The 13,873-nt window shown below is 39.1% G+C and overlaps 1 protein-coding gene across 4 annotated transcripts in view; it reads left to right on the top strand.

Moving 5' to 3' along the window:
• Positions 1 to 13,873, top strand: part of RGL1 (ral guanine nucleotide dissociation stimulator like 1) — a 242,911-nt gene that overhangs the window by 79,156 nt on the left and 149,882 nt on the right. For all 4 annotated transcript variants that reach the window (XM_025877976.2, XM_073900122.1, XM_025877978.2 and 1 more), the window contains exon 2: positions 4,198 to 4,361. In XM_025877976.2, coding sequence (XP_025733761.1) covers positions 4,230 to 4,361 — 132 coding nt within the window. In that variant the 5' untranslated portion in view covers positions 4,198 to 4,229. The remainder of the gene's footprint in view (positions 1 to 4,197; positions 4,362 to 13,873) is intronic.

Genomic DNA, 13,873 nt, shown 5'->3' with positions numbered 1-13,873 from the left:
AAGAAGAAGAAGAAGAAGAAGAAGAAGAAGAAGAAGAAGAAGAAGAAGAAGAAGAAGAAGAAGAAGGAGAAGAAGGAGAAGAAGGAGAAGAAGGAGAAGAAGAAGAAGAAGAAGAAGAAAAGATGGTCTTTGGATTTAACCGAACTGAAAAAAAAAAACATAAACCTTTAAGCTTTCGTGGGAATGTTAGGGCTCTAGGATTTGAAGCAAAGTGATCTTAAGAACCCTCACATGGCTTTTCTCATCTGCAGATTGTTTCTCGTTGTCAAGCGAAAGCATCTGTCTTCCATTCCAACAGACTTGTCTTCCCTGTTCTTATTTTACTTTTCTGTTTCATGAAGTAGAGACAGTATACAGTCATGACCCTTTTACAATTGGAAAAGGCATTTCTCCAGCAATTTTCTTTTTACAATTTTGAGCTAAATTTTGCTTCTGTGTTCTCTGATCAGATATTTGCCTTTCTCTACATACAGGTTCTTTTCTCTACCCCACCTCTAACTTAAGGGTGATCTCACCATCTAGGAGATGTTTTGTTTTGTTTTGGGTATTAGGTATTTTAGGATGACAGTTCTTCAAAACTGATTCCCCAAAAAAGCTCATAGGCTTATGATATCTTAGACCAATTATTAAGTGGGAGTGAAGATTCTGCCTTAGTGATCTCATCTTATTCATTGAATGGGCTGCTATTAGTGGTATATGCTTGGAAGTTGGCTTGTAAGCCTTGACCACATGTTTTAAGAAAGAAGGCAGGAGTTCAACTCTAAGATATGCAGTGTATCAGAGGTAGAAGAAAGACTACATATGCCTCTTGTTTTAATTCTAACAAAAAGTGACCCCACTATATAGACTTCTAGCTCATTTTAGGGAAATGAGAAACCTATAAATAAATGTATGAATTGTTTAAAGAAGGTATGGAGTAGAACTTTAGATTTGAAGAGGAAAAACGTGGGTCAGCAGCAGGATTGGCTATATAATTTGGGGGCCCAGTGCAAAATAAAATGTAGGGTTTTTTGTGCAAAAACTAAGAAGTTCAAGACAATGATAGAGCAGTCAACCAAACCTGGGGCCCTTCTGAGCATGCGGTGCTGTGTGGCTGTGCAGGTCACACCTATAAGGGCTGCCCTGGTCAGAAGTTGAGATGTGGGTGGGGCACCGGGCTGGCTCAGTCGGTGGAGCATGGGACTCTTGATCTCGGGGCTGTGAGTTCAAGCCCCACATTGGGGTAGAGAGTACTTTAAAAAAAAAAACACAGAAAAAAAAAAAGAAGTTGAGATGGGAATAAAAAGGAAAAGGAATGATCTATTTTCCCAGCATGTTTCCCTCTCTGTATCTATCCCACTCTTCCCTGTGTACTCATCAGACGTGACCACCTGTCAAGTGGGCACTACTGGGCCAGTTGGCTAAGACACTAACACTTTAACTCTAATCCATGGGGGAGAGAGCAGGAGAGGGTGGTCTCATTCTACCAGTGATGGGGTCGGGGGTGTGGGGTCGAAGTTCTGCTGACCTGACATAGGAGAGAAAGCATAAACTTGGGACCTCTACTACTTTCCAGCAGTGTATTAAAGTTACTTAGCTGCCTTGCATCTAATTTGTCATAGCTGTAAAATGGTGAAGTCTACCTTACAGGGTCATTGTATGGTGTAGAGATAAGGTGGAAAATCTTAGCATGGTGGCTGGTATGCAATGAGAGCTCAATATATGTTGCAAATATGGTTTTTGTGTGTGCGAGTGAGGAGAGGTACCGAGGATGGGTGAAAAGACCTCAAGTCTCAGATGGGGTGGAGGATCTCAAAATGCTTGAAGGGCGTCCTAGGAGCTGGCTATCTCTCTGCTTCCATCCTTAGTGCCCAAGGACCTTGTAATGGTTTACAACTCATTCAATTGCATCTTCTTCCCAAACAGGGCAAGGAACAATCTGTGGGAAGTCAGTACACACTAGAGTTCAGTCTCCAATACTGAAAATTTGCCAACTCTCACCCGCACTGTAGCAATGAGAAAGCAGCTGTGGGCAGCAGTGGAGTGAAAGCCATGGGGTCACCGGGATACATTACACTTACAGATGTTCCATTGTTTGCCCTGAGATTTTGTAGTTTGCCTGTTTTGTCCAGTTAGGTTTCCCTGATTGGCAGAGGATAGAACCCAAACCGTTTTCTGTAGTTTTTCCACTTTGTTTTGATTTATTATTTGTTGTTTACAGTATTATCTCCAATAACAATGATGGAATTTCCTTCCCTACTAATCTGGCGGGTTTCCATTGTGCCTGTTTATTTTAATTTCCTTTTTTTGGACTGAAACCTCCACATGACTTTGCTTTGTTTATTTCCTTGCCTGTATGTGTCAGCATCATTTATTAGCATATCCTCTCACATGAACTTTGTTCATTAATTATGAAGGTTTTGTTTCCTGCTTCCTAGTAGGATTGTATTCAGTGCCGCATGTGTGTAGGGACTGCGGGGTGGTTTTGGTTAGCAGTTTCCTCATCATGGCTCTCTGCAAGCAGATGGCTTTCTCTCCACGGTTTCCAGATGGAGCGCGTGAGGCAGAGAAGGAAGTCTGCTGCCGAAGGAGGCTTTTCTCAAATCCTCTGACCAACCAACGCTGCTCGGCTTATCAATACTCATTTCTGTTTACTTTTACTTGGGCAGTAGGTTATGTGAGCAGAAGACCTGCTTTTTTGCAGATGTGCTCCATTCCTTGAAGACATTTCCATGAAAACTAGTCTGTTGTTAACTAAGGAGCAATTAGCTGCTTGGGGATGCATGATGAACGTTAGACTTGGCTTTTTTTCATGAAGACCTTACAGCCCACTAAATAAATCAATAAAAAGGCAAAAGAGAAGAGGTAATTTGACTTTTACATCTGTTATTTGAATATATTGGATCTGCTGCCCCATTTTCACCAGATTCTCATGATTTACTGGGTTAACTAATTCATCAAACATTTATTTAGTACTTACTCTGTATATGATGCCATCTCTAGTGTCAAGATTCTTAAAAGACCGGAAGGTGGAAATAGAGTTGAAAGCAAATAAATATAATGAAGTGTTACAGGTGGCACAATAGACATCTTTCCAGAGTATCTAGAGGGAGTAACAAAGGAGGAGGGGGGCTTTATTCCCTTGGAGGAGGGGGTAGGAGAAGATGTCACAAACAAAGCCTAAAGGTACTGGATGTATTTGAGATGCATATGTACCTTCAGAAGGCTGAACCGGTGGCTGAGGAGGCAGCAGGGTATGGTGGAGGAAGGGAGGGCCGTGGTTGCCATTTTGAGGAGTTAGGATTTTATTCTCTAGGGAAAGTTTTAGGTAGGTGGGACATCATTATCAGATTTACTTTAAAAAAAAAATTACCCTGAGAAGGATAGATTCAGGTGGACTTGAATGGAGGCGAGGAGATTCCTTAGGACAAGATGGTGCGGAGCAGGCACCATGTGATTTCAAACCAGCCAGGGGCGGGTGGGAAAGATGTCAAGGAAGTAGACTCTATAGAATTGGTATCAACTCTAAAATACTGTCTTTACAGCAACTGCTGCTGAAACTAAGGCTCAGGAAAGTAACGCAGCTAATAAATGTCTTAGGGACTATTTTTCTGTGTTTCCATTGCAGTTTGAAAAAAATGATGATTGTGGCATTGAGCACACAATGCAGTAATATACCATATTGTGATTACTTGTTTACAACCCTTTCTGCCCGAGACATTACACTTCTTAAGGTTCAGAGCCAAACTACCAAATGATTTGTGTATGCCTAGCATGGAGCCTCGAATAAACAAGTACCCAATAGGTGTTTGAAGAGGAAGACTCCTGACGCCAGTACTTCTTCCACATGCAACACACGGCATGGAAATACGAAGAAACTTGACTCAGGCTTCTCTTACATGCACCCATTTCCATCTCGCCTCCTGAGGGGGCCAGAGCAAAGTGACAAATAGGCATAATAGGCAGATGATGCTTCTTCCTTTGCTGTAAAATTTCTATCACCTCATCAGAATGCACCCTTGCCTTCAGAAGCCTGCATTAAAATAACAATAATGAATATTTAAAATATAAAAAGGGGCCATGAAAGTTGATGTCTGTTGTGATACCTTCCTCAGTGGTCTCATTATCCACAAATAAAGCATGAGAATTTGCTTTCATATCTTTTTTTTTATGGTAATTAATGTTTTAACCTGGATCACACTTTATTCTTCCTCACAGATCCGTAATGCCTCCTGTCTGGCTCTTTCAAGATGGAGGATAAACCTGTGGGAGAGCCGATGCAAGTGGTGTCTAAATTCAAACTTTCCAACAAGGTAGAGAGCACAGGACACTGGTTGGTGGAAGATCATGCTCGGATATGGGAAGTTTTAAAGACAGAGGAGGTAAGACAACTCTAAATGACTCAGTTGGTACAATGATGGATTTTCTTTGACTTGAGACTCTAGTTCTTAGTGTAGTGAGCACCACAGGCCAGCTTGGCAAATTTTTAATTCAGGGGCCAACCATGAATGGAGAACAGTAAGTTAGGAGTGTATTCCTTGGACATTAATAATTCCACAGTGATTTAGCCAAAAGAGGTGGCACTGACAGGTAGGGCTTAAAACATACAGGTAGACATTCTCCTTGTAGAATCCTGCCAATCCTAAGTGGGAAAGAAAATCATGGTGAGAAAGTTAATTCCTAAGGATCAATCATAACAAGTGGAATTATATAGATTCATTGTTTGACAGCATGAGGCTCAGTGTATCATTAGGGCTCTTTGGTTTCCAGGAACAGAAATTGATTCTGACTAATTTAAGCTAAATGGGAAATTACTGGAGGATGTTGGGAGGCTCACAGAATTGATGGGACGCTTTGAAAACTAGGCTTGGAAAGAAGACAGGAGCCAAGTCAGTTAGAACTGCTCAGGGCACTATTCCTGGTATAAATTCTAATCTTTCCCCCACCCTCTCTTTATCCTCACATGTATCTGCTCAAGATGCAAAGCCATGGGAGAGGGGGGGCTCACTGCCAAGCTCAGTCACATGTCTTTTTCCTGGTTATTCTGTAAAGAGAAAAAGAATCTTCCATGAGAGATCATTATAGCAAGTCCTCACAGCACTTGTGTTTGGAGTCCAAATGCCTAATATCCACATGTTGTGACAATTCTAGTTCAAGAAAGTAACTTAACAAGTGCAGTCTTAAACATGAGAATACTGCCCAAGCAAATGTAAACCCTCTCTGTAGGGATACTTGCCCAACAGATTTTTTTTTTTTTAAAGGAATAAAACTCCACAGAGAGCAGCTGAAGTCTCTACATAACCCATCTAATAGGACCAAGACTCGGGTCAGATAAGTGAGGTTCCGAGGGCATAAAATTTAAGGAGGCACTCACTTTTAGATTTATGTCCTGCATTTGCACGAACTTGAGAGTTAATGCATCCTTATATTTTGAAGTGCCTTGCTTGCCTCACCCTTGTGCTGGTTCTGCCACCCAATTTTATTCTTCTCCCTCTTTCCCCCAGATTTTCCCTTTCCTGAATTAGGCATTCACCATTCTTATGCATATTTCAATATGTATGGTACATACCTGTTATCCACATATCCAATATATAGTATTGATTTATATCTTTTCAATTTTGTATAAGTTTTATACTATATATCTGCTTCTATAGCTTCCTTTTTTTTTAACATTTGGTTTCTACCTTGTCTGTTTTCTGTGGTTGATACGTGTAGTTCTAGCTTATTCATATTTTACTGTTCTTTATATTCTGTTGATTGAATCAAGTTTGTTTATCTGTTCTCTTATTAACTTTTAGGTTTTTTTCAGTACAAGGTAGTGTAGTACATTTCTTTAGCATAGACACCTGGAAGTGGCCTGCTGGATTATAAAGTATGAAAACCTTCAGTTTTACTAGTTATTATCAGATTGGTTTCCAAGATGAGGACATGAGTTTATATCCCCACTAGCAGCATATGAGAATTCCTCCTGCTCTGTATCTTCATCAGTTACTGATTTTGTCAGACCTTTAAATATTGGCTGATCTGATTGTTTTGAAGTGGGATCTTAATGTTTTAACATGAATTTTCCCATATGGATAATCAATTATCCCAGCACCATTTTTGAATGTCCATAATTTCTTCTTTAGTTGGTAATGTTCTCATGTATCATATTTCTTTACATATCCTCTCTGTTGATGTAATACTCCCTCAACTGTTTTAGCTTTAAAGGAAACATGGATATCTAATTGGACATGTCTCTCCACTGAATTACTGCTCTTCAAAATTGTTTTGGCTGTTTTTGGAACTTATATTTTTGATATGAATTTAGGATGAGCTTGTTAGGTTCCGTGAATGCGAAGGAAAAGCAAAGTCTGCTGGAAATCTGATTGGGATTGAAATACGTTTGTTGATTAATTTGGGGAGTATCAACATCTTTATGATATTCGGTGAATATCTTGTCTAATTATTGACTTTAACGGGCATGCTTCAATAGTTCACCCTCACTATTTCACCAGTATTTTATCCTATATGCCTTTGCTGTAAGATTTTCGTTAACTAAGATCAAGGAAATTTTTCCTTTTCCTTTTCTTTTTTGTTAAATGTTAATTTCTTTACATTGTATTTGATATCTACAAAATAACATACATGTAAGTTATAGAGTATAATATTAAAACAGATACTTGTGAGTTCACAGAGAACTTAAGAACTACAACTTTGCCAATTTGTTGAATACGTATGTGGGCTCTTCCACATCCTATCCCCTTGGCTCCTTTCCCTGCAAAGTTAACCATTTTCTTGAAGTCTGTGTTTGATCATTCTTTACCTTTTTGAAAGTTTTTATGGAATATGTATGTATCCCCGAACAATATTGTTTAGTTAAATAAACTAGTTATTTCGTCTTATATGTATGACATAGACCTGATTTCTTTGGTGACTCACTTCTTTCACTCAACATGTTTCTAAGATTTTTAGTAGTAATTCATTAATTTTTACTGTTGAATAATATGCCATTATGTGGTTATGCCATGATTTATTTATTCATATTTATGTTCATGGACATTTTAATTATTTAGTTTTTTGCCATTATGAGCAATCTGCTAAGAACATCCTTATACATGTCTGTGCCCTGGTATAAGTGTTCCATGCGTAAGAATCTTTCTAGGTTAATACCTATTAGGTAAATTTTGTAGTTGGGTATGTGCAAGTTATGTTCTGCATGTTATTGCTGTATTGCCTTCCAAAACAGTACCAATTTACACTCCCACCAGCAGTGCATAACATTTATCTTATTCTACATCCTTGTCAACTTTTGTAATTGTCAGATTTCTTAATTTTTTCAATCTAGTTGGCATAAAATAAAATCTCATTCTTTACTAATCAATTCTTAATATATATCACTCCATCTTAGATAATCTCTCTCTCTCTTTTTAGAATTTACTTTTCTGAGGGTCTAACTAGAGCAAGATTCTTTCTTTTCTTTTTTCTTTTTGTCTGAAGATACCTTTATTTTGAGCCTACTCTTAGAATGATAGTGTAGATGGGTTACTTTCTAGGTTACTTTCTTTCAGTACGTTAAAAATATTCCATTGTTCTCTGCCTTCCATTGTTTTTGTTGTAAACTAGCTAAAAGTCTAATTTTTTTATTCCTTTGGATATAATGTCTTTTCTAACTAGCTAGATCTTCTCTACAATTTTGCTGTTTTGTAGTTTCATTCTTCTGTGTTGAGGTGTGGGTTTCTTTTTATTTAACCTCTTGGAATTCATAGGGCTTCCTAAATATATGAATGCTGTCTTCCATCAGTCTGGAAACATCTCTGTAATTTTCTTTTCAAATAATTGCTTTTGCTTCATTTTACTTCTATAACTCCAACAAGATTTATGTTTGTTTTTCACACTCTTTGCTTATGTCCCTTAACCTCTCTTTTGGAGTTGCTGTATTTTTTTTCCTCTCTGTGTTGTATTTTGATTAATTTTAGATCTCTTTTACAATTCACCAATTCTTTCTTCGGTTCTATTTAATCTGCTCTTTAACCCAACCATTGAGTTTTAAATTTCAATTATTCTATTTTTTACTTCTAGAAGTTCTGTTTTGTTCTTTATTTTCTAGTCATTTTTTAATGTCTTGCTTTCTATTCCTATTTTTTATTTTTGAAGACAATTTGTCAAGAACTGTGAAGGCTATGAGATCTTATGCTATTTGCAAGTTAGCTTGCCAAAGTTATAGATACTGAAGGAAGACATGAGATTCCTTTGTCTCAGAGACAGGAGAAATAGTAGCCAGAGTGTCAGCATGTTTTTATTGGTTCCTTATGTCACAGTTCCTCCAGGGCCTAGATACCTGCCTGCACAGGAAAGGATCACTGACTTTGGGAAACTTTCCAGTTTATAGTAGACAGTAAGTAAGCCTGCACTTTCTCCTAATGGAAGATATTACCTTATCCTTTAAAGTTAACAATAGGCTGCAAACACAGGCCTGAAAAATGATCTGGGTAAAGATCAGCCAGGCCTTGATCTTTTGGCACAGAAATCAAGACATACAGAAACAAGAGAGACTCATGGAGGAGTGTTTCTCAACAATATTAAATATAATAGTCTTATATTCTGAGTTGGCAATTCTAATAACTGTGGATCTTGTTTTGCTATCTGTTCTTTCTGTTGCCTTTTGCACATGATGTTTTGTTTCTTTGTGGTTTTATGATTTTTGACTATGGGTTCATTTTTCTTGGAATGAAGGGAGCTTTCTCTGTTGAAAATTTGCATTTACTTCTGGGAGCACTACTAACTGGAAGTCACTTTAAAGTAAATTCTTAGCTTGAAGTTTTTCAGACTACTCAATCTGAACACAGGCTGAAAGCCTGTGGATGGGTGTATTTGTGATAATTAGTTCCAAGGGGAATTGACTCCTCCCTTCCCAACTCACCCCTGCTCCTGTTCAGCACCATATTTTAAGATAAGCAGCTTTCCTGTTATTGTTGTGGAGGGCATGTCATTCTTGGTTCATCTTAATGCAGAGGGAATAACATTTTGGGGGGGTCCTAGTTTTATGCAGTGGGGATTCCCTGTAGATTCTCTCTCTTGAGCCAGTCCCCTGTTTTGTCTGTTAGTCCCTGTGTCATTTAAAGTAATAATCTATATTAGTTAAAGTAATACTAATGCTGTCTCAAATATAGTCAAAAATTTAAGTGGCTTAACACAATAAAAGTTGATTTCTTAATCACATAATAGTCTAACACTTGAGTTCATTCTTAAAGGAAAAGCAAACATTAGCCCAGCAAATGGGATTTTGGAAGAAGAATGAGAGAACAAATATTCCTGGAAGAGGGAAAACTGTGTAAAGGTATATTAGAGAGAATGTTCTGCAGTTTGGAGTATTTATAGCAGAAAAGGAATGGCAAGAGATGAAGCTGAGAGGAACCAAATAATGAAAAGTCTTATGTGTTCTACCCAGAATTTCAGAAATTATCCTGTGGGTCTTGAGGAATCAATGTAGGGTTTTAGGTGGGGCTAGTGATATGGTTGGATTTGTTTTTTAGAAATGTTACTCGAGGGGCACCTGGGTGGCTCAGATGGTTAAGCATCTGCCTTCGGCTTGGGTCATGATCCCAGGGTCCTGGGATCGAGCCCCACGTCCAGCTCCTGCCTCAGTGGGGAGCCTGCTTCTCCCTCTGCCTCTCCCCCAGCTCCTGCTCTCCCTCTCTCTCTGTATCTCTGTGTCTGGAATGAATAAATAACATCTTTAAAAAAAAAAAAGAAATGTTACTTGAACACTTCAAAACCTTCTAGCCCGCTTTGGTCTCTTTCTTTTCCATCTACATTGTGGTAGTCAGTGCTCAATGGGGAATTATTCGGGATGGGAATTCTCTCTCTTCAACTAGACCCTCTGTCCTTGAGATCATATTCCTTAGTTTTAGTTCTACTCCACTATAAACCCAAAGCATGGGCATACTGCTGGACACAGGTTGAAATAAAAACCTGATGATTGATTGCCAAATATTTTTATAGTTTTTATGTAATCATATAGTCATTATTTTACACTAATATGTTGTTTCTCTAAGTTGTTACATCCACCAATATTGTACAAAGGTGATTCATTTGATTCATCATAAGATAGCACTTATTGGTGGTGACTTTTTTTTTTTTTGTCATTGCTGATTGAATTTGCATTGAGTCATCTGCCATGCCACTGGACTTATATGTGTTCAGTGTTTTACATTTGTGAGGAGGCTGCCAAGATAAGCAAACAAGACAATGGAACAGAGATGCTCTCTGTGTGAAATTAAACTAGTGAATGCCTGTATGGAGACTGGACATATGACCTCTTCCTGTCTATTCAGCCCAGGAATGGGGCCCCACATTGTAACATCACATTCTTGGAGGAAGAAATAGTAATGTGTTCATCATGCATGCTTTGGAGATTAAATCACTCTCATCATGATGTGAGTAAAGTAGATGTATCATCAGTAGTGAGAAATGGAATTTTGAGACTAATATTCAACTGAAGTCTGTAAGTGAGGGAAAAAATCATTTATTGAGCACCTTCTCTGGGTCAAGGACTGTATTTAGTTGGCACTTTCATATTCATCAATATATTTGTCACAGCCAAAGGTATAGTTTTCATCAGGATTTTGAAGATTAGAGGCTAAGGCACATACCCAAAGATACATAGCTGGTAAGTGGCAGAGTAACGTTCAAACTCAGGTTTGTCTCTCTTCATTTTTATACTCTTATTTCCTCACAAAGTTGTCTGCCAAAATTATTTAAATCAATCTGATTCTACATTTGGTTTCCTTGCCCAAACTTTAACTAATCCTGGCCAGGGCAGGACCCTTAGCTTGATAAATGGTATCAGTTTTGCTTTCATAGAGCTTGGCTCTGCAGTGTCTGGTATGAGTAAACACCAATGTGCCCACCGAGTCACAACTTTCTTCTATTCCTCAAAGCGTTGTTCCAGCGTGTGTGACTAGACTTCCATCTCAGCTCTCTCATATAGTACCCCAGTATCTCATGGAAACACCCTCCCCTTAACTCTGTCCTATTTAAATGGAGCCCTAAAACTCTGCTAAACTCTCTGTAGCTCTCTTTTCTGCATGGCTGAACTCTGCTCCACATCCCCTAAGCTGTTGATTGGGGTCTAGTTGTGAACAGTCTGATTGTTTGGGACCTGGATATTTTCACCCATTTCCTGAACTCTTGTTGCTTCCTTGGACATTAAAACCTGCCAGAATCACAGTGTTTTCCTATGCCCATGAGACACTGCTCACCAGTCTGCTATTACCACGGGGCACACACTTGTCATCAGGGAGTCTCTCTAGCTCCAGTCGGCCAACTTTATATCTTCTTATTTTTATCCATTGGCTCTTGTCACCAGAATCCCAGTGTAAGACCATTTGAGTTATGGCCTGACATTTTTAATAAGTTTCACTCTCTAAACCAAAGGGGAATTTTCTGGATATCAGATCTTTCATTATGGTTACATTTCAGTGTTGATGTGAAAAGGTGCTTGTATACCACCTCTTCAAAGAAGACATCCTTGACCCTTCTGGTCAGGGTTAGTGACCACACTGTGTGATCTCATAATACCACTGCTTATCTATCTTATAAGACTCATCACATGAGTGGGACTTGTATCTTTATATATTGCTGTCTCCCAAACTAGAATGTAAGCTCCTCAAGGCCTCTGTCCTATTTATCTGTATATGTCCAATAATGTTCACAGTGTTTGGCACATAGTAGGTACTTGATAGATATTTACTGAATATAGAAAATATACAGAGCAACTAAGAGCATGGACTCTGGAACCAGAATTGCTGTGTGAACTTGTCAAATTTCTTAACCTCTCTGTACTTCAGTTTTCCTCATCTATAAAAATGATATACTAATAGGGTTGTTGTGAGAATTCATTGAGTTATAATGTGTAAAGTGCTCAGAACAGTGCCTTCTACATAATAAGCAATAGATGTAGACTTTTATTATTGTTGAACAAATCTGTGACAAGGGAAGAGTACAAAATGGTACACCATATTGGCCTATCCATTGTACAGCAGCTGCTTTTAATCCCTGCTATCTGAATTTAGGATTTCCCCTACCTTCTGGAAGGCCCCACACTCTAGGATCCTTTCTATGTTTTAAATAGAATTTGAACTGATAGACACAAATGCCTGACTGTAATGAGACTACCCTCACTAAAGTTCCTACAGAGAATCTCTCAGGAAGACAGTCAACCCCAACTAAACAACACTGTGTTGAGATACACAAATGATTTTTGTGTGGTGGCCAAATGTGGGTGTTTCAGAACCACTCAACTCTACTCCCCCTTTACCCTGTGTGTGAGGTAGGGTGACACGTTAGCAGTGTGCTTGCTTGCTCCTCAGGGGCAGTGTGCATGCATCAGAGTGGATGGGCTGGGTTCTAAACCTTGTGTTATGCTGGCTGCTGATTCAGGTGGCTCAGGTGATGATTTGAATGGGACGGCAAACCCTTCTAGAGGATAAAATAAGACAGGATTGATATATCTTAGACTTTTGTAATCAATTTAGCCTGCTCTGTTTGGTTCTTAGTTCTAAGAATAAACCCTGCCTTTACCATACCAGACATCAACATTTCTTTATATTTTGATACAGAGAGTAAAGGAGATGCCAGGTAAACTTAGGATAAAAGGAAGGAAGGAAGGGAGGAAGGGAGGGAGGAAGGAAGGAAGGAAGGAAGGAAGGAAGGAAGGAAGGAAGGAAGGAAAGAAGGAAAGAAGGAAAGAAGGAAGGAAGGAAGGAAGAAAAAAAGAACACAAGTTTCTTGAGGGCCTGGAAGTCATTCATTCATGGGGCTTGCATTCAAGGGGATGTTAAGTCTCCAAGAAAAAGCTTGCAAAGCAGTTCTGTTTCAGCCCATTGTTTTCCACAGTATGTTCACTGTAAACCTCAGGATCTCTTTTTGTTCCCTTGAAACCCCCATTATGTCAGGAAAAGCATGGCATGAGGCAGTAAAGGGGCAGGGGATGGGGGAGAAGAGCTTACAAAGGGAAATCATTCTCATGAAAGGGAAAGGAGGTGTCTTCAGTCCTTTAAGCTTGTCTCCCCCTCAAGGGGGTACATGTGAGGAAGAAATGACATTATTTACATTTGTTCTTGGATTACAAATGCAGGGTATTTGGGAGAAGTTGCATGTCTTCCCACAGCAGTGAGTAGCTATTTTAAAGACCCATCCTTTCTCAGGGGCCCAGGAGAGGAAATAGTTGAAAATCTTCACTACAAACTTTTCCTCTATGACCTGGCATCTGAGAAATTCACCTGATTTACATAATGGGAAACCCTGATCTAGGAATCTCAGGAAATTTGATAGATGAAGAAAATTTCAGTGAGGTAAAGATTGGGGGAGGGGTGGGCATTGCTGTTTGGAAAGGGTTGGCATTCTTTTCCCCCCCCCTCTTTTAAAAAAGATTTATCCATCTATTTTAGAGAGAGAGAGAGATCGAGAGCGTGAGTGTATGAGTGAGGGAGGGGCAGAGGGAGAGAGTCCTAAGCAGACTCCCCGATGAGTGGAGATCCCTACGCCAGGCTCAATCTCAAGACCTATGAGACCATGACCTGAGCCAAAATCATGATTTGGAGGCTCAACTGACTGAGCCACCCAGGCGCCCCAAGGGTTAGCATTCTTAAAAAATTGCACTCCCGTGTCAGTAGCCCCAGTGTCTGCATACCATGCTGTTCTGTTTAGGATGCCCTTCCTTCACCTTCCTTAGCTAACATTTACTCATCACTCAGACTCTGGAAATTTTCCTTGATCTCTACACGCTATGTTATGTGCCCTTGTCATTTCCCCCTTACTCTTTTTTTTTTTTTTTGAAAAGCACTTTGTGTCTTCTTTATGTATATTTATCACATTATATGGTAAATGCTTATTTTATCATCTTTTTGAG

This window comes from Callorhinus ursinus, unplaced genomic scaffold, assembly GCF_003265705.2.
Source record: "Callorhinus ursinus isolate GAN/ISIS: 27379988/994484 unplaced genomic scaffold, GSC_fseal_2.0 scaffold13, whole genome shotgun sequence".
Classification (NCBI taxonomy): domain Eukaryota; kingdom Metazoa; phylum Chordata; class Mammalia; order Carnivora; family Otariidae; genus Callorhinus; species Callorhinus ursinus.
This window is presented reverse-complemented; position numbering and strand designations above follow the sequence as displayed.